The sequence below is a fragment of the Bufo bufo genome, chromosome 1 (genome assembly GCF_905171765.1).
Source record: "Bufo bufo chromosome 1, aBufBuf1.1, whole genome shotgun sequence".
Taxonomy (NCBI): domain Eukaryota; kingdom Metazoa; phylum Chordata; class Amphibia; order Anura; family Bufonidae; genus Bufo; species Bufo bufo.
In genome coordinates this window covers 15320289-15332885 of record NC_053389.1, presented here as the reverse complement: position 1 = coordinate 15332885, position 12597 = coordinate 15320289, and the positions used below count along the sequence as shown (strand labels likewise).

Genomic DNA, 12597 nt, shown 5'->3' with positions numbered 1-12597 from the left:
ATATTCGCAATTGCGCAAATCGGCACTAATGATGGGCATATTTTTTGGCGCAATACATGCAACTTCACATTTTATCAGGTCTAAGTAGATATTACTAAGACGAAAGCCAAATACACTAATCCCTATCACAGCACAGTACTTCCTATCAGACTACCTAACACCCTGCACTGGAAATCTATCAGCTACACTATATCAGGATATAACCTACACTGACTATCTCCCACTAACTATCTGTATTATATAGGCAACTTTGCTATTAGTTGCTAGGGATGTTGCTAAGCTCAGACAAAGATATTGCAGCCTTCTCATTGGCCCACAAGAAAGAAGCAGTGAGGGTACAGTTGAAAAAAAGAAATCTATAATATTTGCGATTACGAAGAGCTAGCACTATATTCTAGATCTTCGCGAATTCTCGAAGTGCCGATATTCACGATAAAAATTGGCGATTAGAATATTCGCGATTAACACTAATGATTATGTTCTCATTTTAAAAATGTTGTTTGTTTTTTTCGTTTTTTTTTTTTCATTTTCATAATAGAGAGCTGGGCCCACATCTGATCCTAGAACATCGATATATGCGGGGATTTCAGGCTAGAAAAAAAAAAAGATACAGTCAATGATATCATCTAAATATGAAGAAATGATAAAATTTCTCTAGGAAAAACATAACAATAATTACAATTACTAGTTATCAACCTAGTCTGAATTCCAAACTGTGAAACATTTTAGACAATCCGATCGGTGGGGATCCTACTGCTGGGACCCCCACCAATCACAAGACCCTTGCTGCTCCCCTAAAATGATCGGAGTGGCCATTCGCACATGTGCGCCGCCACTCCATTCATTTTTATAGGCGTTCCGGAGATAGCCAAGCGCTCTACTCCGCTATCTCAAGAGCTCCCATAGAGATGAATGCAGCTGCCGTGCACATGTGGATAGGAGATAACCTGTACCCACCTGAACTCCCTCCCCATTAATGCAACACCATTGTAAATTGTTGGTATGTAATTTTCTTAAACTGGACTGGACATGGAGTTTTTAAACCCTTCCTAAAAGGATTGTCTACAGAACTGCCCAAAATCACTCCTATAATGCAAAAGAGAATGTACTCCACCCCATTTGCAGTTCACATTACAAAATATTCCCACAAAATCAGAACTATTGACAAATATATATATATATATATATATATATATATAATATTCTTTTGAACATTCTCCCATATGTTTAGTACTTGATGCTCTATATTTTGAAGGTTATTGAATTTACTAAAAGTAAAATGAGGATCAAGTGATGATTCTAAACAATTTACTTGCTGAGCATCAAAAGGAACCATCATTTCTAGCCTTAGGTTTTGGCTAAGACCCACCTCCTCATCCTTTCTCTGCCTCCAACTGCAGATATGAACTTCCTTACCTTTCCTTTTGACTCAGCATGAGATGTGTGGCACAAAATGACCAGCTTTGAAAAAACATGATTTGGCGACACAGTGTCATGAGATGACTATCCTATATGTGTCTATATGAGGCCACCCAGTGGTTGTGATGTGAATTGCAGCCTGTCAAGAGTTTTTTCCTAGCATGTCCCAGTATTGTATTGAATTTGTATAGTGGCAAAGTGGAGTCTTTGACCAAATTTGAACTAAGGCAAGCATGTACATATCTGAAAGTTTAATTCTGCCTGACATAATCTGAGACAGACTGGTTGCTGAGGAAACCTTGTCTGACAACCTCTTTTAAACAGCATGGTTGTGTATTCTGAGCAATCAGACTGCCAGACAGGACTGAGCCAATCAGATGTGCGGGCAGAAGTCACCTTCAGTCATCTCCACAGTGGATTATGAATATACACAGAGATCTACATTATCATGTGTCATTGTGTCATCATAGTTACCTCCAGCTGATCGTATGCACTTGTAATATCTGACAACTTTAGATTGGCATATATGGGTTCAGGCTGAAGAAACAAAAATGTGAAATTTTATTTAGTTAAAAGAAATTACTGATGCGTGAATTTATTAAAATTCGATTCAGGTCCAATATAACCAAATTCCACCCAAATTGAAAGTACTTTGCCTGGAAAAGTCTCTCTCTGTCTCTCCCATTCTCTCCCTCTGATTATCTGGAATAGTGTTGAGCAAATTGAAGCTAAACGAATTGACTTTGATCCAAATTTCAGGAAAAATTTGATTTGCCATGATTCAAATTTTCTGGCGCTTCGTTGTAACGGCAGTAAAAAAACAACATACTCACCTCATCCATTTGAGCATGAAGAGGCCGTTGCGCCCATCTTGATTGAAGGAAACGCACCAATTCTCACACACGCTGACGTGTGACGTCATCACGTTGGCCGGGCATGGTGATGCCATCAGTGATGACGTCAAAGCGTCCACCCATCGAGATGACGTCATCGTGGCAGCGCTCACTCCATTTGGTGTGTTTTCTTCAATCAAGATGGCTTGGAGGCCTCTCCGCCATCAAATGGATGAAGTGAGTGTATATAGTGTACAGTACAGACCAAAAGTTTGGACATTCAAAGAGTTTTCTTTATTTTCATGACTATGAAAATTGTAGATTCACACTGAAGGCATCAAAACTTTACTTAGCTGCTTTTTTCTTGCCATAATACAAATTCTAACAGTCTATTCAGTAGGACTATCAGCTGTGTATCCACCTGACTTCTCCTCAACGCAACTGATGGTCCCAACCCCATTTATAAGGCAAGAAATCCCACTTATTAAACCTGACAGGGCACACCTGTGAAGTGAAAACCATTTCAGGGGACTACCTCTTGAAGCTCATCAAGAGAATGCCAAGAGTGTGCAAAGCAGTAATTAAAGCAAAAGGTGGCTACTTTGAAGAACCTAGAATATGACATATTTTCAGTTGTTTCACACTTGTTTGTTATGTATATAATTCCACATTCATAGTTTTGATGCCTTCATAGTCATGAAAATAAAGAAAACTCTTTGAATGAGAAGGTGTGTCCAAACTTTTAGTCTGTACTGTATATATACAGTATATATATATATGTTTTGACCCCTGATTAACCCCCTGATAGGCTGAAGATGACTCAGCATTGAACGAGGCATCTGAGGGGCTAAATGCTAACTGATGTGGGGGGCATCATTGAGCCCCGTCCATACAATGGAATGAAATTTGTGACAAATTAATTTATGACGAATCAATTTTTAAGACTTTGCTCAACTCTACTCTGGAACTAAATCACACAAAATTCTGAAGAATCAAAACTTTTTGAAAAATTCTATTTGAATTTACAAATTTTAGAATCGATTCACTGGCGATCACTTTTAGAGGTCTACCCCTCTAGATGCCACTTTGACCCAATGAGTCTATGGTTTTGCAACATTGGGAAGCATAATATTACAAATCATCTAAATGAATGGACAACCATGTAAGAGGCGATAACCGGTAGGCTACATCAAAGCTCCTTTTTGTTATCATCTCTCTGCTCCATCAGAGAAATCCCAGGACCCTCTTTATGATATCCATATGGCCTATTAGAAAGAATTTGCATGTCACCTCAGCGCTTGTCGGCTTCTCAGCCATTGTCGGCTTCCCCTGCCTTTTCCTATGGAAAAATAATTATGCCCTAGTTATTACAGCAAGAAGAGGATAAGATGCAAAGAAAAAGAAAGAAGAAAAACTTCTCAGGGAACATTTAGAGAAATTGTCATTATACAGTAGCTATATTTTCAAAAAAGTGTCAGCAATCAATTTTCATCTACAAGAGGAACCCTTACTCATGTAGCCTAAAGTGGCCGCAAAGGGGAAATGAGGCATTATATTGTACTCATGAATATTTTAAGGCCGTCTATGTAATTTTTGTGCATTAGCTAAAGAGTCCTCCAGAGCAGGAGACATTTTGCTGCTGGTCTCCACACTGTCTGAAGGAGGATACAAATAGAAGGCCCCTCTATTTACTCTTAATAGGGTGTCTGAAAACAGCTACACCCGACAATGCATATATGAAGATGTGTCTGTTGCATGTGCAGTGAAGGGGGGGCATTCAGGATTAGCAGATATAAATACACATTGATGAAATATTAATTATTAGTATACATTACCTCCAACAAGCAAATGCAAGCAATGCAAGCAGCAGGAGGCAGATTGGTCCGATTATCGCTAGGATAAGCAGTGTAGGGTCAGTGAATCTTTTATCTTCATCTACAGCTGGAGGAACGTGGACAGTAGGGTCACTGAAACTTTTATCTTCTTCTACAGCTGAAGGTACATAGACAGAAGGGTCATAGAATTTTTTTTCTCCATCTAGAGAAGAAGATACATAGACAAGATTATAATATATACCTTAACAGGAAGCTCTCCAGCCAATATCATATCTAAGGGCTGGTGCGGTACTGTACTTCACTTGAGGGTATCCACCAACCCCTAGTGCTTTTTAATTTGAAATTGATCTTGATATTGTATGTGTTGTAGTAACTGGTTTAATGAACATTTCAATGTTATATGTGTGTTTATATTGTTTTTGACTTCTCTTTTACAATTCATTTTATTATATAAACCCCATAAGTAAAAAAAAAAAAGAGGAGAAAACAGAGTTGCTATTATTTGGCCACCTCGCCTCCGATCCAAATGAAATCTGTACCCCAATATGGCACCAATGGAAAATTCAAGTCATTCTGCAAAACTACACTATGCTAACAAAAACAACAATGAAAAAGTTATGGCTTTTAAAATATGGCAACACAAGTTACAATTGTAATTTAAGTTAAAATTAATAAAACATAAAACAATTATATAACAATCATATCAACTGACAGATGATAGTTATTATGTTATTTGCCTCACATAAAAACACAAAATTATCACACAGCCATGTGTACCCCAAAACGGTACCAAACAAGTCCCCACTCAACTGCCTCCACAAAAAAAGTCATTGCTGTTTTTCGAAAAATAAATGATTTTCAATAAAAAAAATAGATATTTTGATGCAAAAATAGTTTAAAAAAATCTATATAAATTTGGTATCACCATGGTCATTAAAATACAGAATAAATTTACTCTCATCTGTACCGCACGACGATGCCCCCCCCCCAAGAAGTATATCGTAAATAAAAGATATCGATCAATATGTATTTTTTGCTTATATTTTTGGATTATCTCAAAGAAATCAAAAAGTCATATCACGTCTCAACATGGTACCAAGAGAAACAGTCCCGAAACAGCAATAAACGAAATAAATAAAAATAAAAAATAAAAATATGGGGGAGGTTTATCATCCCTCTGTGACAGAAAACTGCAGCGGAAATCTACATCAGCTCGATTTTGTTGCATGGACATGCACAGATATTCAGCTCTTAATCGTGGCACAGCCAGAAGTAGAGCTGTAAAACACCAATCTGCATAAATATGGCTCTTGGATTATAGAGACACAAAACATTGATTTTCTTACAGCAATTTTAAAAAGCAAACGTAATGAAACATAAAAAAAATATATAATTATTTTGGTATTGTTTTAATTGTATTGACCCTAACATGCCATTTATACCTCATAGAGAATCCCTCAAAAATTAAATATCACTGATAGAATTACAATTTTCCAAATACCGTAACCCTTGTGGAAATGTGGAGCTTAAAAAAATGTACTTTTGAAAAGAGTGTACTGCTTCATCACCTGTCACCTGTGGGGCCAAAACCAACATTACACCTCTAGCTAAATTACTTTGGGGGAGTTTAGTATCCAAAACCTCTAAACTTATGTTTTAAGCCTCACAAACAAATAAACGTATGAAAAATTATTCCTTCAAAAAGTAGACAAGTGATACATTTTAGTTGTTAATTATTTTGTGAGATTTAACTGACTCAAAAATTCAAATTAGATTTATTTTTTTAAGTAAAAACAAAATATGTTGACCAAAGTATACCACTACCATTAGTGTAATGTATCACAAAACAAACAATAATCTCAGAATGGCTTGGATAAGTAAAATTGATTCCATCCAAAGTTATCACCAAATACAGTGACACATCAGATTTGAAAAATGGGGCTTAAAGTTTTGATTTGAAGAAGACCTGTCGGCTCTCCATGGCGTATTTAGTTTGATAAATACTCATTATCCACATGAAATAACCGTTCTGGAGCATCTGTTCTTTGAGCTCTACATTGTGCCACTTCTCTTCTATGGCCCAAATAATTGTGCTATACAATTATAAATAGAGATGAGCGAATCGAATCCCACGAAGTGGAATTTGTTCTGAATTTCAGGATAAATTCGATAAGCCTAGAAGCCGAATTTACGCGTGCTTCTTATCAGCAAATCGATTTAACCAGAAATAGTATAAAAAACAAAAAAATTCTAACTTACTGCCTCTATTTGCTAGCGACAGGCCGCCAGCCTCCATCTTGCTTGAAGATCTCAACCTCCACCACCAAATACTGAAAATATAAAATTCTATACAGTGCCTCCACCACCATATACTGGGAATATAAAGGTCTATACTTTGTCGCCACCACCATATACTGAGAATATAAAAGTCTATACAGTGCTTCCACCTCCATATACTAAGAATATAAAATGATAGACAGTGCTTCCACCTCCATATACTGAGAATATAAAAGTCTATACAGTGCCTCCACCTCTATATACTGAGAATATAAACGTATATACAGTGCCGCCATCTCCTTATACTGGGAATATAAAATTCTATACAGTGGCACCACCTCCATATACTGAAAAAAAATTTAGGTCTATACAGTGCCTCCACCTCCATATACTGGGAATATAAATGTCACGAATGTAGTAGGGGAGAACACCAAAAGACAACAGAAAAGAAGGGGAAAGACACTAGGCCTCACCGCTAGGGAAGGAAAAGGGTCACCACTAGAGTTGAGCAAACACGAACTGTAAAATTCGGGTTCGTACCGTACTTTAGGGTTTTCGGCACCCGGACCCGAACCCCAACATTTACATAACAGTTCGGGTTCGGGGTTCGGCGATTTTTATGGCGCTTTTTGAAAAGCTGCAAAGCAGCCAATCAACAAGCATCATACTACTTGCCCCAAGAGGCCATCACAGCCATGCCTACTATTGACATGGCTGTGATTGGCCAACTGCAGCATGTGACCCAGCCTCTATTTAAGCTGGAGTCACGTAGCGCCGCACGTCACTCTGCTCGGATTAGTGTAGGGATAGGCTGCAGCTGCTGTGAGGGAGAGATCAGGGAGGAATCTTATGAAGAACTGCTTCTTTACTCAGCGATCTACAGAAAATGTGTTTTGTTGGGGCAGTGCACAATTGTTTTAAGCCTGCCCTGAGCCAACTACTGCTGAAAACTAACTTTTTTTCCCTTCAGTTAGTCAATACATAATCGGCAGCCATTTTATGCAACGATAGTGCACCAGCACAGGATATATGCATGTCTGCAAGTCCAGAAATACTGCTTTGAGACACTGGGGTTTAAAAAACCCTCTGTTTCATATAGTGCACATCTAGGATTATCGCTGCATAAGTGACTGTTCAATTTAGGCCAGAAATACGGCTTTCTCATACTGGGGCATACTAGGGTGAAAAAAAAAAACTCTGTTTCATATAGTGCACATCTGTGATTATCGCTGCATAAGTGAGTGTTACATTTAGGCCAGAAATACGGCTTTCTCATACCGGGGTTGAAAAAACACTGTGTTTTATATACTGCACATCTGGGATTAGAGGTGCATAAATTACTGTGAAATTTAGGCCACAAAAACGGCTTTTGCTTACTGGGGTTAAAAAAAAATCTGATATACTGCACATCTGGGATTAGACATGCATAAGTTACTGTGACATTTAGGCCACAAATACCGCTGTCATATAGAGTTAAATTATTTTTTTTGTGCAATACCCTACATCAGGGTTTTTATTGGCGGATAATCATTTTTAACAGACTCAACCACTTTTTACTTTGCTTGGTGAATGCTAACTATGAGGCAAACATCTAATAAGGGACGCTTTCATGGTCGTGGTGGTGGTGTTGGTGGAGCCTCTGGTGCAGGGAGAGGAAGTGGCCATTCTGCCACAGCTACACGTCCTACTGAACCTACTACCTCAGGTCCCAGTAGCCGCCAGAATCTACAGCGATATTTGGCCGGGCCTAATGCCGTTCTAAGGATGGTAAGGCCTGAGCAAGTACAGGCGATAGTCGATTGGGTGGCCGACAGTGGATCCAGCACGTTCACATTATCTCCAACCCAGTCTTCTGCAGAAAGCGCACAGGTGGCGCCTGAAACCCATGCACATCAGTCTGTCACATCACCCCTGGGGAACCTGCCTGAGCCTCAAGTCATGCAGCAGTCTCTTATGCTGTTTTAAGACTCTGCTGGCAGGGTTTCCCAAGGGCATCCACCTAGCCCTTCCTCAGGGGTGAAAGACATAGAATGCACTGACGCACAACTACTTATGTTATCTGATGAGGACATAGGAATACCACCTCAGCACGTCTCTGATGATAACGAAACACAGGTGCCAACTGCTGATTCTTTCTGCAGTGTGCAGACCGAAAAGGAGGTCAGGGAGAAAGACTGGGTGGAAGACGATGCAGGGGACGATGAGGTCCTAGACCCCACACGGAATGAAGATCGTGCCACTGACTTTCAGAGTTTGGAGGAAGAGGCAGTGGTGAGACCGAGCCAACAGCGTAGCAAAAGAGGGAGCAGGGTGCAAAAGCAGCCGTCGCCAAAACAGTTTGCCTGCTACTGGCCACCGCCACCAGGGACCGAGCACACCAAAGGCAACTTCAAGGAGTTCCCTGGCATGGCACTTCTTCACACAATGTGCTGACGACAAGACCCGAGTGGTTTGCACGCCTTGCCATCAGAGCCTGAAGCGAGGCATTAACGTTCTGAACCTTAGCACAACCTGCATGACCAGGCATCTACATGTTAGACAGAGGCTGCAGTGGAGTAAGCACCTTCAAAACCAAGAAAGGGCTCAGGCCCCTCTTGCTCCCTTTTCTGCTGCTGCCTCGGCCTCTTCCTCCGCCTCTGGAGGAACGTTGGCACCTGCCACCCAGCCAACAGAGGATGTGCCACCAACACCACCACATCCGTCACCAAGCATCTCCACCATGTCACACGGAAGCATTCAGCTCTCCATCTCACAAACCTTGGAGAGAAAGCGTAAATTCCCACCTAGCCACCCTCGATCCCTGACCCTGAATTCCAGCATTTCTAAACTACTGGCCTTTGAAACGCTGTCATTCAGGCTGGTGGAGACGGACAGCTTCAAACAGCTCATGTCGCTTGCTGTCCCACAGTACGTCGTTCCCAGCCGCCATTACTTCTGTGTGCGCTTCCGGCGTTCTCATCCTGCCGCCGCTCGGCTGTCTGCTCTACAGCGTAACTTCGGCCTTCCCGCTCACCGGCTCATATGCGACGTGCCCACCAGGTGGAACTCCACTTTGCATATGCTGGAGAGACTGTGTGAGCAGCAGCAGGCCATAGTGGAGTTTCAGCTGCAGCACGTGAGTCACACTGCGGAACAGCACCCCTTCACCACCAATGACTGGGCCTCCATGCGAGACCTTTGTGCCCTGTTGCGCTGTTTCGAGTACTCAACTAACATGGCCAGTGGTGATGACGCCGTTATCAGCGTTACAATACCACTTCTATGTCTCCTTGAGAAAACACTTAGGGCGATGATGGAAGAGGATGTGGCCCAGGACGAGGAGGAGGAGGATGAAGAGGGGTCATTTCTAACACTTTCAGGCCAGTCTTTTAGAAGTGGCTCAGAGGGAGGTTTTTTGCAACAGCAGAGGCCAGGTACAAATTTGGCCAGCCAGGGCCCACTACTAGAGGATGAGGAGGATGAGGAGGAGGATGAGGATGAAGCATGTTCACAGCGGGGTGGCACCCAACGCAGCTTGGGCCCATCACTGGTGCGTGGCTGGGGGGATACGGAGGACGCAGACGATACGCCTCCCACAGAGGACAGCTTGTCCTTACCTCTGGGCAGCCTGGCACACATGAGAAACTACATGCTGCAGTGCCTGCGCAACGACAGCAGAGTTGCCCACATTTTAACGTGTGACTACTAGGTGGCCACCCTTCTGGATCCCCGTTACAAAGACAATGTGACGTCCTTAATTCCCTCACTGGAGCGTGATCGGAAGATGCGCGACTACAGGCACACGCTGGTAGACGTGCTCCTGAGAGCATTCCCGACTGACGCCTGGGGACAAATGGAAGCACAAGGCGAAGGCAGGGGAGGAGGAAGAGGAAGAGGTCGCCAACGCAGCTGTGTCAGCGCCAGCACCTCAGAAGGCAGGGTTAGCATGGCCCGACATGTGGAAAATCTTTGTCATTTTGCCGCAACAACCGGCCCCAATTGCTGATATGGAGCGTGTTAGCAGGAAGCAGCATTTGAACAACATGGTGGAACAGTTCCTGTGCACACGACTACACGTACTGACTGATGGTTCTGCCCCATTCAACTTCTGGGTCTCCAAATTGTCCACATGGCCAGCGCTTGCTCTGTATGCCTTGGAGGTGCTAGCCTGCCCTGCAGCCAGTGTGCTCTCTGAACGTGTATTTAGCACGGCAGGAGGCGTCATTACAGACAGACGCAGCCGCCTGTCCACAGCCAACGTGGACAAGCTCACGTTCATTAAAATGAACCAGGCCTGGATACCACAAGACTTGTCTGTACCTTGTGCAGAATAGGCAGTTCTAACAGCCTCAACCATCCATCCTTGTACTCAAGTGCACTTATTCCTTTTTTTTTTTTATATATATGTTTTAATATTTTGGGGGATACCACTATGTAAAAATGCTAAATAACACACATCTGTGTTGGCTACCTATTCCTCCTTCCACCTAGACCACCACGTGAGCCTACCACTGCCGCTTCCACCTAGACCACCACGTGAGCCTACATTGCCACATCCACCCATTCACCGCCTCCCCAACCTCTTCCTCCTACATCATTCCTAATTTTTATTTTTTTTAACGTCTTTTATGTTTTTTTAAATTCATTTCCCTATCCACATTTGTTTTCAGAGCATTTGCCATGCTCTTAAGCACATTTTGCTGCCTTTTTCAGCCCTCTAGCTCTTTCCAGGGCTATTTTAGAGCCATTTTAGTGGCCAAAAGTTCGGGTCCCCATTGACTTCAATGGGGTTCAGGTTCGGGGTCAAGTTCGGGTCAAGTTCGTGTCCCGAACCCGAACTTTTTTTTCAATTTCGGCCAAACCTGCCAAACCCGAACATCCGGGTTTCCCCTCAACTCTAGTCACCACCTATAAAACCCTGCTCCTGGCCCTAACTCCTATCTGTATGGGTACCTCTCGATGGTAGAGATACCCATACACAGGAACCTAGAAAATCCTGGTGACCCTCGGATGCCCTAAAGGTAATGACAAGGCAGAGACAACCCGTTCTTTCCTTGGTGAAGGAACCAGCGTCACGCTGAGGCCTAGTAAACAACCAGGGAGGGGGGGGGGATCCAAACACAACAAGCGGAACAGTTAACTTCTGAGGATGATGGATGAACAGGACTTCAACAAGAACCACACTCCAGCTCTTCCAAAACCAAATGAAGCTATCCAGAGTAAGGAGTGATGGGTAAAGTCAGACTGAATAGGGATAGGTAAAGGTCACATGATCCACACCTGAACAGGAGGTGTGGACATACCGGCAACACACAGACAAAGTGAAACCAAAAGAGACTGTCAGATCACTAATGTGCAGATAATTTTTCAGACCTTCTAAGACCTGTCACCGGTGTGACAATACAAGTCTATACAGTGCCTCCACATCCATATACTGAGAATATAAAAGTCTATACAGTGCCTCCACATCCATATACTGAGAATATAAAAGTCTATACAGTGCCTCCACATCCATATACTGAGAATATAAAAGTCTATACAGTTCCATCACCTCCATATACTGGGAATATAAAAGTCTATACAGTGCCTCCACATCCATATACTGAGAATATAAAAGTCTATACAGTGCCTTCACCTCCATATACTGAGAATATAAAAATTTATACAGTGCCTCCACCACCATATACTGGGAATATAAAAGTCTATACAGTGCCTCCACCTCCATATAATGGGAATATAAAAGTCTATACAGTGATGCCACCTCCATATACTGGGAATATAAAAGTATATACAGTGCCTCCACCTCCATATACTGGGAATATAAAAGTCTATACAGTGCCTCCATCTACATATAATGAGAATATAAAAATCTATACAGTGCCTCCACCACCATATACTGGGAATATAAAAGTCTATACAGTGATGCCACCTCCATATACTGGGAATATAAAAGTCTATACAGTGTCTCCATCTACATATACTGGGAATATAAAAGTATATACAGTGCCTCCACCTCCATATACTGGGAATATAAAAGTCTATACAGTGCCTCCATCTACATATAATGAGAATATAAAAATCTATACAGTGCCTCCACCACCATATACTGGGAATATAAAAGTCTATACAGTGATGCCACCTCCATATACTGGGAATATAAAAGTCTATACAGTGCCTCCACATCCATATACTGGGAATATAAAAGTATATACAGTGCCTCCACCTCCATATACTGGGAATATAAAAGTCTATAC

The 12597-nt window shown here is 41.9% G+C and overlaps 1 protein-coding gene across 1 annotated transcript in view; it reads right to left on the bottom strand.

Annotated features, from left to right (window-relative positions):
- Nucleotides 1-330: 330 nt before the first annotated feature.
- Nucleotides 331-12597, bottom strand: part of LOC120986790 (sialic acid-binding Ig-like lectin 8) — a 37598-nt gene continuing 25331 nt past the window's right edge. Inside the window, exons 5-8 of the mRNA XM_040415496.1 lie at nucleotides 4088-4289; nucleotides 3543-3591; nucleotides 1894-1956; nucleotides 331-591 (exon numbers count right to left, since the gene is read on the bottom strand). Of these exons, the coding sequence (XP_040271430.1) occupies nucleotides 475-591; nucleotides 1894-1956; nucleotides 3543-3591; nucleotides 4088-4289 (431 nt within the window). The 3' untranslated portion in view covers nucleotides 331-474. The remainder of the gene's footprint in view (nucleotides 592-1893; nucleotides 1957-3542; nucleotides 3592-4087; nucleotides 4290-12597) is intronic.